Source organism: Bactrocera dorsalis, chromosome 5 (genome assembly GCF_023373825.1).
Source record: "Bactrocera dorsalis isolate Fly_Bdor chromosome 5, ASM2337382v1, whole genome shotgun sequence".
In the NCBI taxonomy this organism is placed as follows: domain Eukaryota; kingdom Metazoa; phylum Arthropoda; class Insecta; order Diptera; family Tephritidae; genus Bactrocera; species Bactrocera dorsalis.
The window spans coordinates 17,543,086-17,556,714 of record NC_064307.1 but is presented as its reverse complement, the minus strand read 5'-3'; the positions used below and the strand labels follow the sequence as shown (position 1 = coordinate 17,556,714).

Below are 13,629 nucleotides of genomic sequence, written 5' to 3'. Positions count from 1 at the left end.
TTTCGTGGTTTTGTATATAGGAATAAGTAGCGTCAAACATACATAATGATGTTTGGAAAGTTGTTGCTCAACATTTCCATGACATGTGTATATACATATGTACTCTACTTTAGCAACATGTTACACAAACTTTTGATTAGAAATAAAGAAATTGTTATGTTAGCAACATGTTGTTCAATATTTTTGTAGTTTGTATGATACATACTCATGTTTAGCAACATGCTGCCAAAACTTTTATGGCAATGTTGTAAAAAACATTCAATTTGACAACGTTTTTGCGATTTGTTTGATATATTCGCATGTTTAGCAACATGTTTTGCTTGAAATTATATAAAAAATTTGATTTAACCCAAATGTTGCTCAACATTTTTGTGACTTTTTTTATACATATCAAGCTAAGCAACATGTTGCATAAACATTTGAGTAAAAAATTTCTATTTTTTTTGTTTTCGCAACATGTTGCTTAACATTTTTGTGTCTTGAATGTATACTTATCAAGCTCAGCAACATGTAGCATAAACTTTTGACTAGATATACAGAAATTGTGATATAAGCAACATGTTGCTAAATATTTTTGTATTTTTTTTGATACATTCACGTATTTAGCAACATATTGCCAAAACTTTTATTGAGATGTTGTACAAAATACTGATTTTAACGGCATTTTTGTGATTTGCTTGATACATATTCATGTTTAGCAACATGTTGCAAAAGCTTTTCCTTGAAATAGTGTCACATATTTGATTTAAGTCACATGTTGCTCAACATTTTCGTGACTTGTTTTATACTTATCAACCTTAGCAACATGTTGCATAAGCATTTGAGTAAAATATTTAAAATTTTTAGTTTAGAAACATGTTGCATAAACTTTTGAATAAAATTTTATAAAAATTTTTATTTTAGCAGCATGTTGCTTAAAATTTTTTGGTTGTTATTTATACATGCTTTTGCTTAGCAACATGTTGCTCAAACTTATGCTTCGAAATTTTGTAAAAAATTTTTTGTTTTAACAACATGTTGTTTATAATTTTTTGAATATTATATATACCAACTCAATTTCAGCAACATGTTGCAGCAAACTTTACGTTGAAATGTAGGCAATTTTAATCTTAACGTGTTTTCAGCAATTTTGTGACATATATAAAAACATATTCGTGTTCAGCAACATGTTGCAAGTAATTTTGCTTAGAAAAATTGTTAATTTTTTAACTGCAGTAGGAATTGAGTGTTAAATAAATCTGAGAGGTAAAATGTTTTATTACATATTATTGAATTTTAGTTTTTTTCTTAAAAATTTAGCTAGGATGACGCAGAAACTGTATTTAAAAAAAAATTCGAAATTTCGAAATTTTTATTTTTTTTTATTTTTGTGAATTCTATGAATTTTTAGATAAATTTAGTTCCAAATATAGAAAAATTTAGAAATAATTTACTAATTCAATGAAATCTAGTGAAAATTAGTCAGGATTATTTACATAGATATACATACATATTATAAGTAAATTATGTATATACAAAGTTATATAATATTTTATAAGGCTTCATTTTTCATAGCAGAAGCATATTTACTTATAACTAATATATATTATTTACTATTAGTTCTTTGTCTTTATTTATTTTATATATTTTTTCTTTACTTACGTCACTAAAAGCAGTCATTGTTTCTCCTTAAATGTTATAATTCGTAAGATATTGGAAATTTACAAATTACTTTATTTTATATACAAAAATTTAGTTAAAAGTTTACACGCAATAAATATTTTTTAATTAAAATTTGAAACCTAAAAAGAACCTAATGTTTCAAAAAAAAAAAATAAAAGTTAAAATTAAATATAAAGGTGAGGAAAGAAATTCTCAAAATTTATAAAAATCGACTTATGTGGTTATTAAAAAATTATAAATATTTCTTTGTTGTTGCCTAATAAGTTGAAATGGATTTTTTAAATTTTTTTCTCAAAAATTTTTGGAATAGTATTTCTCATTATTAAAAAGTTAGGTGGACCTTTTCAAAATCTATAAAATTTGAGATAAGCTTTTATGCGTGATTTTGTATATATTTTTTTTAAATGGTTATTAAAAAATTAAAAAAAAAAATAAACTTAAAATTAAAATTAAAATCAAGAGAAAGTACGAAGTTCTCAAAATTTATAATAACTTACTTATTCGGTTTTTAATTTTTTTTTTAATTACTTAAAATTTTAAACAAATTTGTGCTAAATTCAATGTTCTTCTTTCATTTTTTGGAATAATATTTTTTATTATTGGAAAATTAGGCGGACCCTTTCAAAATTTACAAAAGTTGAGTTAAGCATTTATGCGTGATTTTGCATAAATTTACTGATTTCTGATGAAAATTTAATATTTAAAATTAAAAATGAAATGAATTTAAAATGAAAAATGTAAATGAGAAATTCTCATAATTTATAAAAAGCAACTTATGCGGTTCATAATACCTAAAATCTCATATGCACACTTTATTTTGTTGTTATTAAATTATACCGAATGGACTTTTATAATATTGGAAATCTTTTTTAATCACACTTTTCTCATTTTTATATAAATTTGTTGAATTTATACAAAAAACTACTGCCTAATTTGTTTAGTTTTGAATGATTTTCAATGAAGTTTTGAGATATTTTTGAGATTTTCGAGATTGAATCGTTTACCAAAAACAACCCTTTCTATGACAAATACTAGAAAAAATCTTGATAACAAATAATGCCATGTCTATTTTCAGCCTACTTTGAATTATAAAAAAAAAGAAATAGGTATAATAAAATTTAAATATTAACACAAAAAGCTAACCGTCCAAACAAAAACAAAGAAAGAACACAAAAAAAAAATAAAGTAGCAAATAAAATACCAACAAATTTCCATCTGTAGCAAAATTATTTATTTTTATTGTAAAAATCATAGTTCCAGCGCAATTCTCTTTACATAATCGCACACACATATGTATAAACAATGCACAACAACACACATAATTCTGTAAATGTTGAAATTTAGTCTCCGTAAAATATTAAAAATAAATTATTAAAAAAATTAGCGTTTATAAATTAATAGATTCACTTGCATTTATGCACATATACAAACTACAAGCTTTGTCTGTATGTATATGTCAAAGGTGTACAGTTAGTTTGCAATGTAATTTTGCACAGTTTAATGCGAATTGGTGTTGCTGATCTTACAGTGACTTTTACCAACTATTTAGTACAGTTATTTAGATTTCATAGCTTACGCTCTACTACTACTACACACACACACTCGCTCATGCGCATAATAACATTTTTGATTTCACTAAAAAGTTCACATTAAATTTGCTTACTTCTTTTGTATATATATTTATATAAATGTATGTATGTATGTGTATGCATTATTGGAAGCTATATATGTATGTGTTTCCAATAGTTATTGCTTAGCGCTTAAATAGTTACTTAAACTAATCAGCCTCATAGTGTAAGCTTAAATTTATTTATTTTAGTTTATAGAATTTTTTGTTGCTATTTTTAAATATTTTTTTATAGCAAAAATTTTCCTTTTTGAATATATTTTATTTATTTTTTTGTTCTTGTTTTTTATAGAAAAAAAATATTTTTTGAATATTTTTTATGGGAAAAAAATTATTTTTTGGATATTTTTTATGGAAAAAAATTATTTTTGGAATATTATTTCATATATTTTTGTCCTGGTTTCTTATGGGAAAAAATTTTTTGAACCATTATTTATTCATTTAATTAATTTTTTCGTGTTTTTAAAAATATAAAAGATTTTTCAATAATTTTAATTTTTCACATATTTGAATTGGATAATTTTGTAATGTTTGAAAGTAATTTTTTAAGGAGCTTTTAGAGATTTATACCTCTATATTGAAAAAAATTAAATATTTTTATACAACTCCTTTCATTATTCAAACATTTTAGTTTTTGAAATTCATTTTTTATTAAAAAATTTTATATTTTTGATTAATTTCAAGCGTTCGTATTAAGAAAAATTTAGAAATATGTTTTGGTTGTTTTTACTGTTTTTTTTTTTTTTAATAATTCGAAATATGAAGTATAAAATTTCTGAGTAAAAGTGTTTGTTTTTTGTTTCTTTTCAAAAGCAATTCTTAAGGAAAAAATTCTAGAGTTTCAAATTACGGTGTAAAAAAATTTGGTTTTTTTCTTTCATAAAAATATAAATAAAAAAAAAATCATAAAAAGATAAATACAAAAAATAACTTTCCTTTCCCATAATTTTCAGAATTAATCAAAATTAATAATTAATTATAATATTAAAAGTTGTCTTTACTCAAGAGCAAATAATATCTTCAGTTTTACATATGTTGTTGAAAATGTTTTATGAAAAATATTTATTTTGTTATTTTTAGATATTTTTTATTCTGATTGCTGATTATATCAAAAATCGTCATGAAATAAAATTTTCATAAACCTTACAAAAACCTCCGAAAAATATAATGTTTCAAGTTTATTTGGCCTAATTTATATTAAACGATCCTTACCACTTAATGTAACTCAGTTGAAAATGTTGGTATTAAAAAAATGACAATTGAAAATTCCTTCTTGCCAAAAAACATTCGGAAGTTCAACGAAGCATGTTTACTTGACATGGGCTTTTGATTGATTTTTTAATGGAAATAATATATTATAAACTGGACTTCAACATGATTTTAATTCCAATGAATATACTGTTCAGGTTTTGAATTTACGCAGCAAAATTCAGTTAAAAATATGTATGTTCCAAGTTTGAATATAAATTCGTGAATTTGAAAAATATAATAATTTATAGGTCCTCTTAGGTCGAGCCAAAATATTAATAAATAACCAGAACCACTGATTAAGAACATTCTGCTGGTTCAACAATAAATTAAAAATTTTTTTTAAGAAACACTTGAGTGTGATTGGATCCTTAGCATTTCAGACTCTTCATTGTCAAAGCAATTACTGTTGAGCTCTCGAAATCCCTCAAGACAAAGCATTTATTAGACACTATTTTCTTGGAGCACAGTTATCTTTTATATGAGTCTTAACTAATATAGCCCCAGTTAAAATAGAAAATAATAGATTTCAAAGTCTCCTGCCTTCGCAAATGTCATAAGAAATCGAAAGCATTTAAATCACCAATATGAGAGTGGATTTTCTTCAGTTAGCAGAAAAATTGGAAAACTCAATTGCACTGGAAAAGTTTACGAATTATCGATTTTATATAATCGATTTTTAGTATCGATATTTTTTTTTATAAATTTTTATGCCAGACATTGCGCAAATTTTCATGCAATATGGGAAACTTTTAGTAGATTTTTTAAAATTATCGATATTTATTATGGAAATTTATGTTATCGATTTTAACATTAATCCAATTTTTTTTTGAAAATTTGTCTCTTTTTCGTTATAGATTTGTTGATTTTCACAATTTATAAATATCACGTCATTGATTTTTTATATCAATATTTTGAGTTATCCACTTTTTCTGTTATCGATATTCATGATGGAATTTTTGTTATCCGTTTTTGCATTTAGTTCCACAATTTCGAAAAGTCTAAGATTTTTCATAATTGATTTTTGGATTTTGAATCCAAAAATCATGTTATCGATTAATATTGATATTTTTATTATCGACTTTTTCATAATTTTTCCGTTATCGATTTTTATTATGGATTTTTTTTATTAGTTGCTGTATTTATTGCAAAAATTTCGAAAAGTTAACGTTTTTTTGGATTTTGGAAATTGTTTCGAATTATCGATATTTTTTTGTTATAAATTTTTTCACTATTTTGCGCATTTTCCCAAATTATATAGAATACAGATCATTGTATTTTAACCAATCACTATTGACTTTTATGATATCGATAGTTTTCAAGTTATCGGCTTTTGTATATCATTTTCTGAATTTTGGAAAACTATCGATTTTTTTAAGTTGTTTTTTTGGAATTAGTTTGCTCAAATTCAAAATTTTGTCTATAGAAAACAATTCGTGATTTTTTCAACAATCGATTTTTGTGTTATCGATTCTCAAATGGCTCTTCCCAAAAGTAGATCTAGAAAAAAAATTGTAATAACTAAAATTTGTCCAAAACTTGTCCCACTGCTTAGATCTGCAAAATAATGTCGCCTTCAATTCAATCGAAAATCATCAATCGCACCAGAAAAGAAACAAAAACAAACAATTTTTTTTTTTAGAATTTGGAAAATAGTATTTTTGATACTTTCTCTTGTATTTGTAGTATGTTTTCAAAAGTTTTGGTATAAGTAAGGGTTTTTATGCATGTATGTATATATGTGTATGTATGTATGTATATGCTCTAAGCCAAACATTTCTATCAGTGTTCCACTATACACGCACACTTGAAGCTTAAATATAAAACGATTCACTATATAATAATTAAATGTATCAGTACATATTTCAATATTAATTAATTGATAGCATTACATATACATATGTTTGTATGTAAGTTTTAACAGTAATAATATTAAATATCTCGCTTACATTCTCATTACAGCTATAAACACTTGGGCTCAGTTATGTTTTTTGGAAAAATATTCAATTCAAGATTTTCATATTTTTCACATTTTACTTTGTTTCGTTTTTTTTTTCTACTTCTTCTTCGTCATTTTTCATTTTGTTTATAATAATATAATATAATAAAATTTTACAAATAGAAACAGTTCAAAAAGCACCGATCTTCAGCTAAGTTTTGCTAACGTGATCACGTCTGCACGCGTCGCACGTGGCATATGGTTTTTATATACATGTTTGTGTGTGTATGTTTTCTGTGTATATGTGTATTTGTGTGTCTGTGTTCACTACAACTATTGGCTTATGTCTAAATATTTCGTATAAAGTTTTGCTTAGAGACTTACTGCTTACTTCTACTTGGTATTACAGTGTTCTATGTACATATGTATGTGTGTGTGGTATTTTGCTATACTGTTGTATCATATTTTACATATTTACTTATGCTCATTTATTTATATTAAAGTAAAGTCTAAGTTTATGCAATGCGCTTACTAATTAACTAAACTTTTTTGCTTGCTTATGAGCTTTAGAAAAGACAAACCTCGAAAAAATTTTACTACAGGAAATTATAAATTAAAATTTTCTGTTAAGTAGTAATATTTTTCTTGAAATGGTTCTTCATTAATTTAGCAATGTTCTTCATCAGCTGACTGAGTCCATATTTGTGCATGATTGATAGTGCAAAATAAGCCTCAAAAGTGTGATTCCAATGCGGCATGTGTGCAACTTTCACTAAATTGCAAAGAGCTTTTACTGATTTTCGATGTTTTCACTTGCTAAATTTTTCTAATTTTGTAGCTATCGGAAATTTATTAAAACAGATTGCAAAATATTTCGCAAGATGTGAAAAAACTTTAACAAATTTTCCAAAAATGTAATCGATTTTTGGAAGCTTTCATTTTTTTAATTCTCTTAATTTGCAGCTATCTCAAAATTGTTGGAATAGTTTATAAGAACAATTTCACAAAATTTTAAAAAGCTTTCCAAAATTGCAAAGAGCTTTCACTAATTTTTGGAAGCTTTCATTTCTTCAATTCCTTTAATTTGTAGCAAAAATTATTACAACAGGTTTTAAAAAATTTCACAAAATTAGAAACAACTTTTAAAAAATTGCAAAGAGCTTTCACTGATTTTGATTTCATCGTAAAGTCATTACAACTTTCTATCAATATACATATGTACACTAAAAACTTTCACGTATGTTATAACAGTTTTCAAAAGAGGTTTAACTAAATTTAAGAAATATTTTTACTGTATTGTGGAAAAATTTATAAAACCTTTCATCGGATTGCAACAAATTTCACAAGATTTAAAAAAGCTTTCACTAAATTGTAAAAAGCTTTTACAAAAAAACAAAAGCTTTCAGTGGTTAAAATTTTTACATTGTAACTATCCAAAATTACAACAAATTCCAAGCAGGATTCGTAAAAGTGTTCATTTAAATTATAAAAGCTTCCAAAAAAAGTAGAAAACCCTTTCGAATATTTAAAAAAAAAATTTATTACATTGTGATTTGTAAAATTTTAAAACTTTTAATACAAGCATTTACAAAAGTCTATTGGACTATCATATAATTTCATTTGAATATGTCAAAAATTTATGATTTTAAAAATTTTAACGCAAGCTTTCACAAAAATCTCTTAAGTCATGTATTTTTTCTTAGTTGTTACTGAAACTAGAAGCTTTAAACAAAATTTAAAATTATTCATAAAATATCATAATGAGCTTTCACAAAAATCTATAGAGCTTTCATGTAATTTTTTTAAGCTGTTACTAAAATTAGAAACTTTAAACAAAATCTAAAAAATTTTGTAAAATGTCATCATGAGCTTTCACAAAAGCCTCTTAAGCTTTCATGTAATTTTTTTATTCTGTTACTAAATTAGAAACTTTGAATAAAATATAAAAAATTTTGTAAAATATCATAGTGAGCTTTCACAAAAACCTATAGAGCTTTCATATAAACTTTTCCTACAAATCGAAATGTTATCGGCAAAGCCCAAACAATTTTAGTGCAGCTCAAAATGCTTTCATTCATGTCAGTAGAGCTTACATGCACGCATTAAAACTTTGAAGCTTTTACTAATTTTTTCAAAATAACTCAATGCTGTTGTAACTTTTTCACTTATCAATTTACTAACACAAAGTTTGCCAAAGTTCAGCATGATACCGCAAAACACGCAGTTCTAAATCAAAATAAGGCAACTTGTTTTCTCCAACAGTTCTCCGCTTTCGCTAGCATACTTATTTAAATTTGTTCAGTTAATATTAATTTAGTACAATGCTGATTTTAAATGCAATTTGCAATAGTGCTTAGCCAAAAGTTTAAATTTAGAAATATACTATATAGATTTGTTACTTCTTTTGCTGTTATTTTGATATTTAAAAACTATGAAGATGCATAATCTGCCACGTATAAAACTCGCGGTTACTTATATACACCACTTTCGGTTCACATAAAGAAGTTTTGAATATTTTTGAATTTTGTTTCAACTTTTTTTTTTAACAAAAAATATTTTGTGCAAAATAATTGGCTGCCAATTTTGAGAACTTTTCAAGAAATGAAAATTTTTTTATTTCAACTACAACTCGAACTCTAAAATGCACCCGAAACTCATTGAGTAAAGCGAGTGACTTTGAACTTGAGTTAAATAATTTTTTTATGATTAAATGTATATTTTAACTAATTGCTTGTAATTATTTATAGCTACATAGACCAATCAATAAAATCACTAATTAATTAAAATGACGTTGTCGACTATTAAATTAATAATACCATTAAAGTTTTAGTTTTTCATCTTAGCTCAGTTGTATTACGTGTAAAAGCGCTCATCTCCGACAAAGCGAAAATGAAAGCGCGCCATTTAACAAAAGCGCCACGAAATGAGCTTTCACATTTTCATATTGCACTGTTGTTTGTTTCTTGGTTTTGTGAGACATTCCAGCTCAGAGCTGCCACAGCGACGGCAGCGCTTTTGAGTAAAATCGACGAGTGATAATACCATTTACACTCATTGCAATTGAGCGCCTAACTCAATTGCTAAGCAAACCGCTACGTGTTCGCCCGCGCACCTCAACCGCAACTTTTCAGCTTGATTTTAGTTACTGTTTTTGTTTTTGCTAGCACTTCAACGGGCGCCCACCGCGCTCTACGTGCACTCGATGATCATCGGCTGACTGGATTCGATCACCGAGGGACGCGACTCCTGATTCTGCGCATGCTGATGCGCTGCCGCTGCATGAGCCGCCGCCGCTGCAGCTGCGGCCGCGGCATGGGCTGCTGCTGCGGCAGCATGCGCGTGCGAGACGCTCATGTACGCGTCGTTTGGCGCAACACCGGGTGGGGAGTTGACCGCGCCAGCGCCACTGCCGTTGGCGGCGCCCGGTGGTAGTAAATGCATTTGCTGTTTGAGGCTGGCCTTCAGTGGATGTGCTTGCTGCTGTTGTTGCTGCAGCAGCTGTTGTTGCTGTTGCTGCAGATGTTGTTGCTGCTGCTGTTGTAGGCTGTGGTGGTGTTGTTGTTGTTGCGCGGTTGAGCCAAGCAACATGCTTGCGGCGGCGTTGGGATTCGTCGTTGTGCCGGACAAATGTTGGGCCGCCGCCGCTGCCGCGTGCTGTTGCAACATGGCAGCATGTTGTTGCTGCAGATGCGCGTGTGTTTGCTGTTGTTGGGTTTGTTGTTGATGTAGCGGATTGATTGAAATCAGACGTGGCGATGTCGGGCGAACGGCAGCGTTGGCGTGGCTGCCTGCGCCGTTGCTGCTGGGTGGCAGATGACGCAGATGTGGATGCATTTGTTGTTGCATATGTTCGAAGGCTTCGCGCGAGTCGGGCTCAGGCACGTATTTATCTGTTTTCAGGAAGAAATGTAGAAGTTTTGAATTAATATTTGCTTGACCAGCAATAGCGCGCTTTCAACGCAAACTTACCTAAACACTCTGAGGTAGCCGCCGCGGCCATGGCCAGCTCCTCCTCCAGATCGTTGGGTTTACAGCTCGTTGTTTTCCAGTGGGTGCGTAGGCCGGATGCGCTTATGTATTTCTTGTCACATCCCTGACAGACGTAGGGCCGATCGTTGGTGTGCAGACGCTTGTGGAGCTTCAGATGCACGAACTGTGTGAACTTCTGTGGGCACAGATCGCAAGCGTACGGCTTTTGACCGCTGTGCAAACGCAGATGGGTCTTCAAGTTCGACGTCGACGAGAAACGCTTTTTGCAGATGTCGCACTGATGTGGCTTTTCACCGGTATGCACCAAATGATGCTTCTGCAAATGCGCGAGCTGTGTGAAACTCTTCGTGCAGACATTGCATTTGAATGGCCGCTCGCCGGAATGTGTGCGCAGATGCACTTTGAGATTGCTCAACTGGCCGAAGGTCTTACAACACACATTACACTCATAGTGCATTTTGCCGTCTTTCTTCTTCAGTGGATATGGCAGTGAACGGTAGCCGCGCGCCGCCAACGAGTTCGGGCTGAGTGGACTGCCGCTGCGCGGACACGAATTGCCATCGGGACTCAGGCTGCTGGGCGGTGAAATGCGCAACGGTTTCATTAGCATCTGTGAGCTGGACTGCAACAGGTGCAGATTGGGTGTGGAGCCACTGGACCCGTCCCATTGACGTTCGAAGGGTGAGTGCGAGCTATGTGGCGGCGAGTGGAAGGTGGATGTGGGCATATGTGAGAGTGGATGACCGCCACCTGGCGCACCACCATTCACGCTGCCGCTGGAATAAGGCGAGTACGCGGAGTATGGCGGCGTTTGATGGCCATCCGAGACGAAGGCGCTGTGTGCAACATGCGCTGGCGAGAATTTCACATCATGGCCGGGTGCTGGCGGTGGCGAACAGTCGTCCTTCATACTGCCACGGGACGATGCAATTAGCATTTCAGTGTCATGCAGCGCTGCTGCATGCATATCGGGTGCCTGTGCTAAGTTAGAGCTCGAGTCCGGACTTACTGCATTGCCATAACGGTGTGATTTCTTATAGGAGTAAGCCATCTCTGTGGGTGATGAAGGTGGCGGTGTGGCCGCGTTGGCTTGGCGGCAAGCTGCCGCCGCAGCAGCTGCGGCCTCCAATCGGTGCTGACCCGTCAATATGGTTTCGAGTATGCTGGATGAGGGTGGCGTGAAGCGCATGTAGGCCACACCAGCCGCCGATGCAGATTGTGTGGCTGTGGGTGGTAGTGGTGGCGGTGTGCTGGTCTCAGCTTCATAGTATGCCTTGTTCAGTGGCACAATAGTACGCGTCGCATGACCGTTGCTATTATTAAGGCTACGATCCACCATGATGACGGTGCTCGAAGCGTGTTGTTGTTGCGTCGTTGAACCAGGCAAATGGTCCACATCCATCGCTTCATCGTCCAGCTGTGTTGAGGATGTACAAGCGGGCGTGGCCTCATTGGCCGCCAACAAATCATCTTCGCTGGATGTGGCACCAACTGTGGGCAGTTCGTCACTCGTATTCTGTTTGCTATTATTTGTATTGTTTAGGTGGCACATGGCCTCAGTCTTAATGGCGCATTTGCTATTCTTGAATTCATACTTGAGCGGCATTTTCACCTTGAACTTGCGATACTCATTCTTATCTCCACCACCAACGCAATCCATAGCGCCGGCAGCGGACGAGACCACAGCGGGCGTTACTTGTGTGACTGTGGCACAGTTGCTGTTAACAGTCGCATTGCTGTTACTGTTCGCCGCAGCGGCTGCCGCGGCCACAGCTGCAGCAACGGCCGTCTTCTGCGGATGCGTGATGACAGTCTCTTTTGGCGCAATGGCTTTCTTCGAACAGTCCAATACATAGTTGTGCTCACTCTCGCTATCGCTCGAGTCCTCGGGTGGCGTCAGCCCATCCTCGTGATATTCGTTGCTATGATAGCCCTCATCGGAGCGTACCGAACGCACGCTCCCATCATTCGGCGTCAGCTGATGTTCGTAGTGTGTGTCTTTGTGTGGCAACGGCGAACCCGCCACATCCTTTGCCTCCTTCAGGCCACACTCGCTGCTCGCCGGCGAGCGTTCGCGCACAATTACCGACGCGCTCGGCTCCTGCTTCAGATGCAACACCGTCTGATGTTGTTGTTGCTGTTGCATTTGTTGGTGGTGGTGTTGCAGGTGTGTGGCGGGTAGTTGTTGCGTCGAAAGTTGATGTGCGCCCGACCGCTGCGTGGACTGCGCATGCTGTATGTGTGGCAGTCCGACCAAATGCTGTGGCATATGACTGGCGTTGGCGTCACGGCAACTGGGTGGCGATGGACTGGGCGTGATGGAGCGTCGACTAACGGTGGTCGCATTGCCCGCCACCACTGCCGGTAATGGTGGTATTGGCAGCCCCATCACATAGGTGATGTGATTGTATGCCACTTCGGGTGGTATCTCAGGCGCTGGCATGCAGTACGGTGAATTCGAACGCAATTTCGCTTTATGGCTCAGCAGCAATGTGCTCGTTGCTGGGGCATTACTCGTGACATCTTCATCTTCGGCATCGGCCTCCGCTTCTTCATCATCGTCCACAGCCTGTTTGCATGCACCAAAAATCGTGCGCTCCGGATCGACATCGTAGCCCAGCCGTCGTGCGAAATCCTTACAATACCACACCATCAACTCTTCGTTGGGCATTATGTCACGTGTGGTGTAGAAATAGATGTTCTCCTGATGTTGACAGGCCACCAAATTCATCACCGACAAACTGTAGGCGGAGGCGACGTAACGCATCCAATTCGCTTGCGCACGATCCGAGCCGTCCAGATAGTAGAAGTAATCATCTTTGAAGATCTGTTGGCGAAATGCGTCAATCATGTGAGGGGAAGAGAGGAAAACGAAAAGAAATGGGGGAAGTTTGGTTAGCTTATGGGATATAGCCAAAAATATATTGTCAACAAGTTAAGTTAGTTGAGTAAGAAAAACAACAACAAAAAATATATAGTGAAAACTGGTGCAAAACACTTATTTGCCGGCATATAAGCCACAGTGTTGTGCACCATTTTGCCGGTTTCGGAAAAATTTCGACACAAAAGTTCAGAGTTCAGTCTACAAAGTTGCGTTAGAGTTCGCTTTCAATGGAAAAAAAATTGAAATGATGTAAATTGATTACAATATATACAAAAAGAG

At 33.5% G+C, this 13,629-nt stretch overlaps 1 protein-coding gene across 5 annotated transcripts in view; it reads right to left on the bottom strand.

Annotated features, from left to right (window-relative positions):
* Window positions 1-7,432: 7,432 nt before the first annotated feature.
* The window catches only part of LOC105234068 (zinc finger protein rotund), a 67,424-nt gene continuing 61,227 nt past the window's right edge, over window positions 7,433-13,629 (bottom strand). For all 5 annotated transcript variants that reach the window (XM_049459407.1, XM_049459409.1, XM_049459406.1 and 2 more), the window contains 2 exons: window positions 10,446-13,293; window positions 7,433-10,366 (listed from right to left, as the gene is read on the bottom strand). In XM_049459407.1, coding sequence (XP_049315364.1) covers window positions 9,666-10,366; window positions 10,446-13,293 — 3,549 coding nt within the window. In that variant the 3' untranslated portion in view covers window positions 7,433-9,665. The remainder of the gene's footprint in view (window positions 10,367-10,445; window positions 13,294-13,629) is intronic.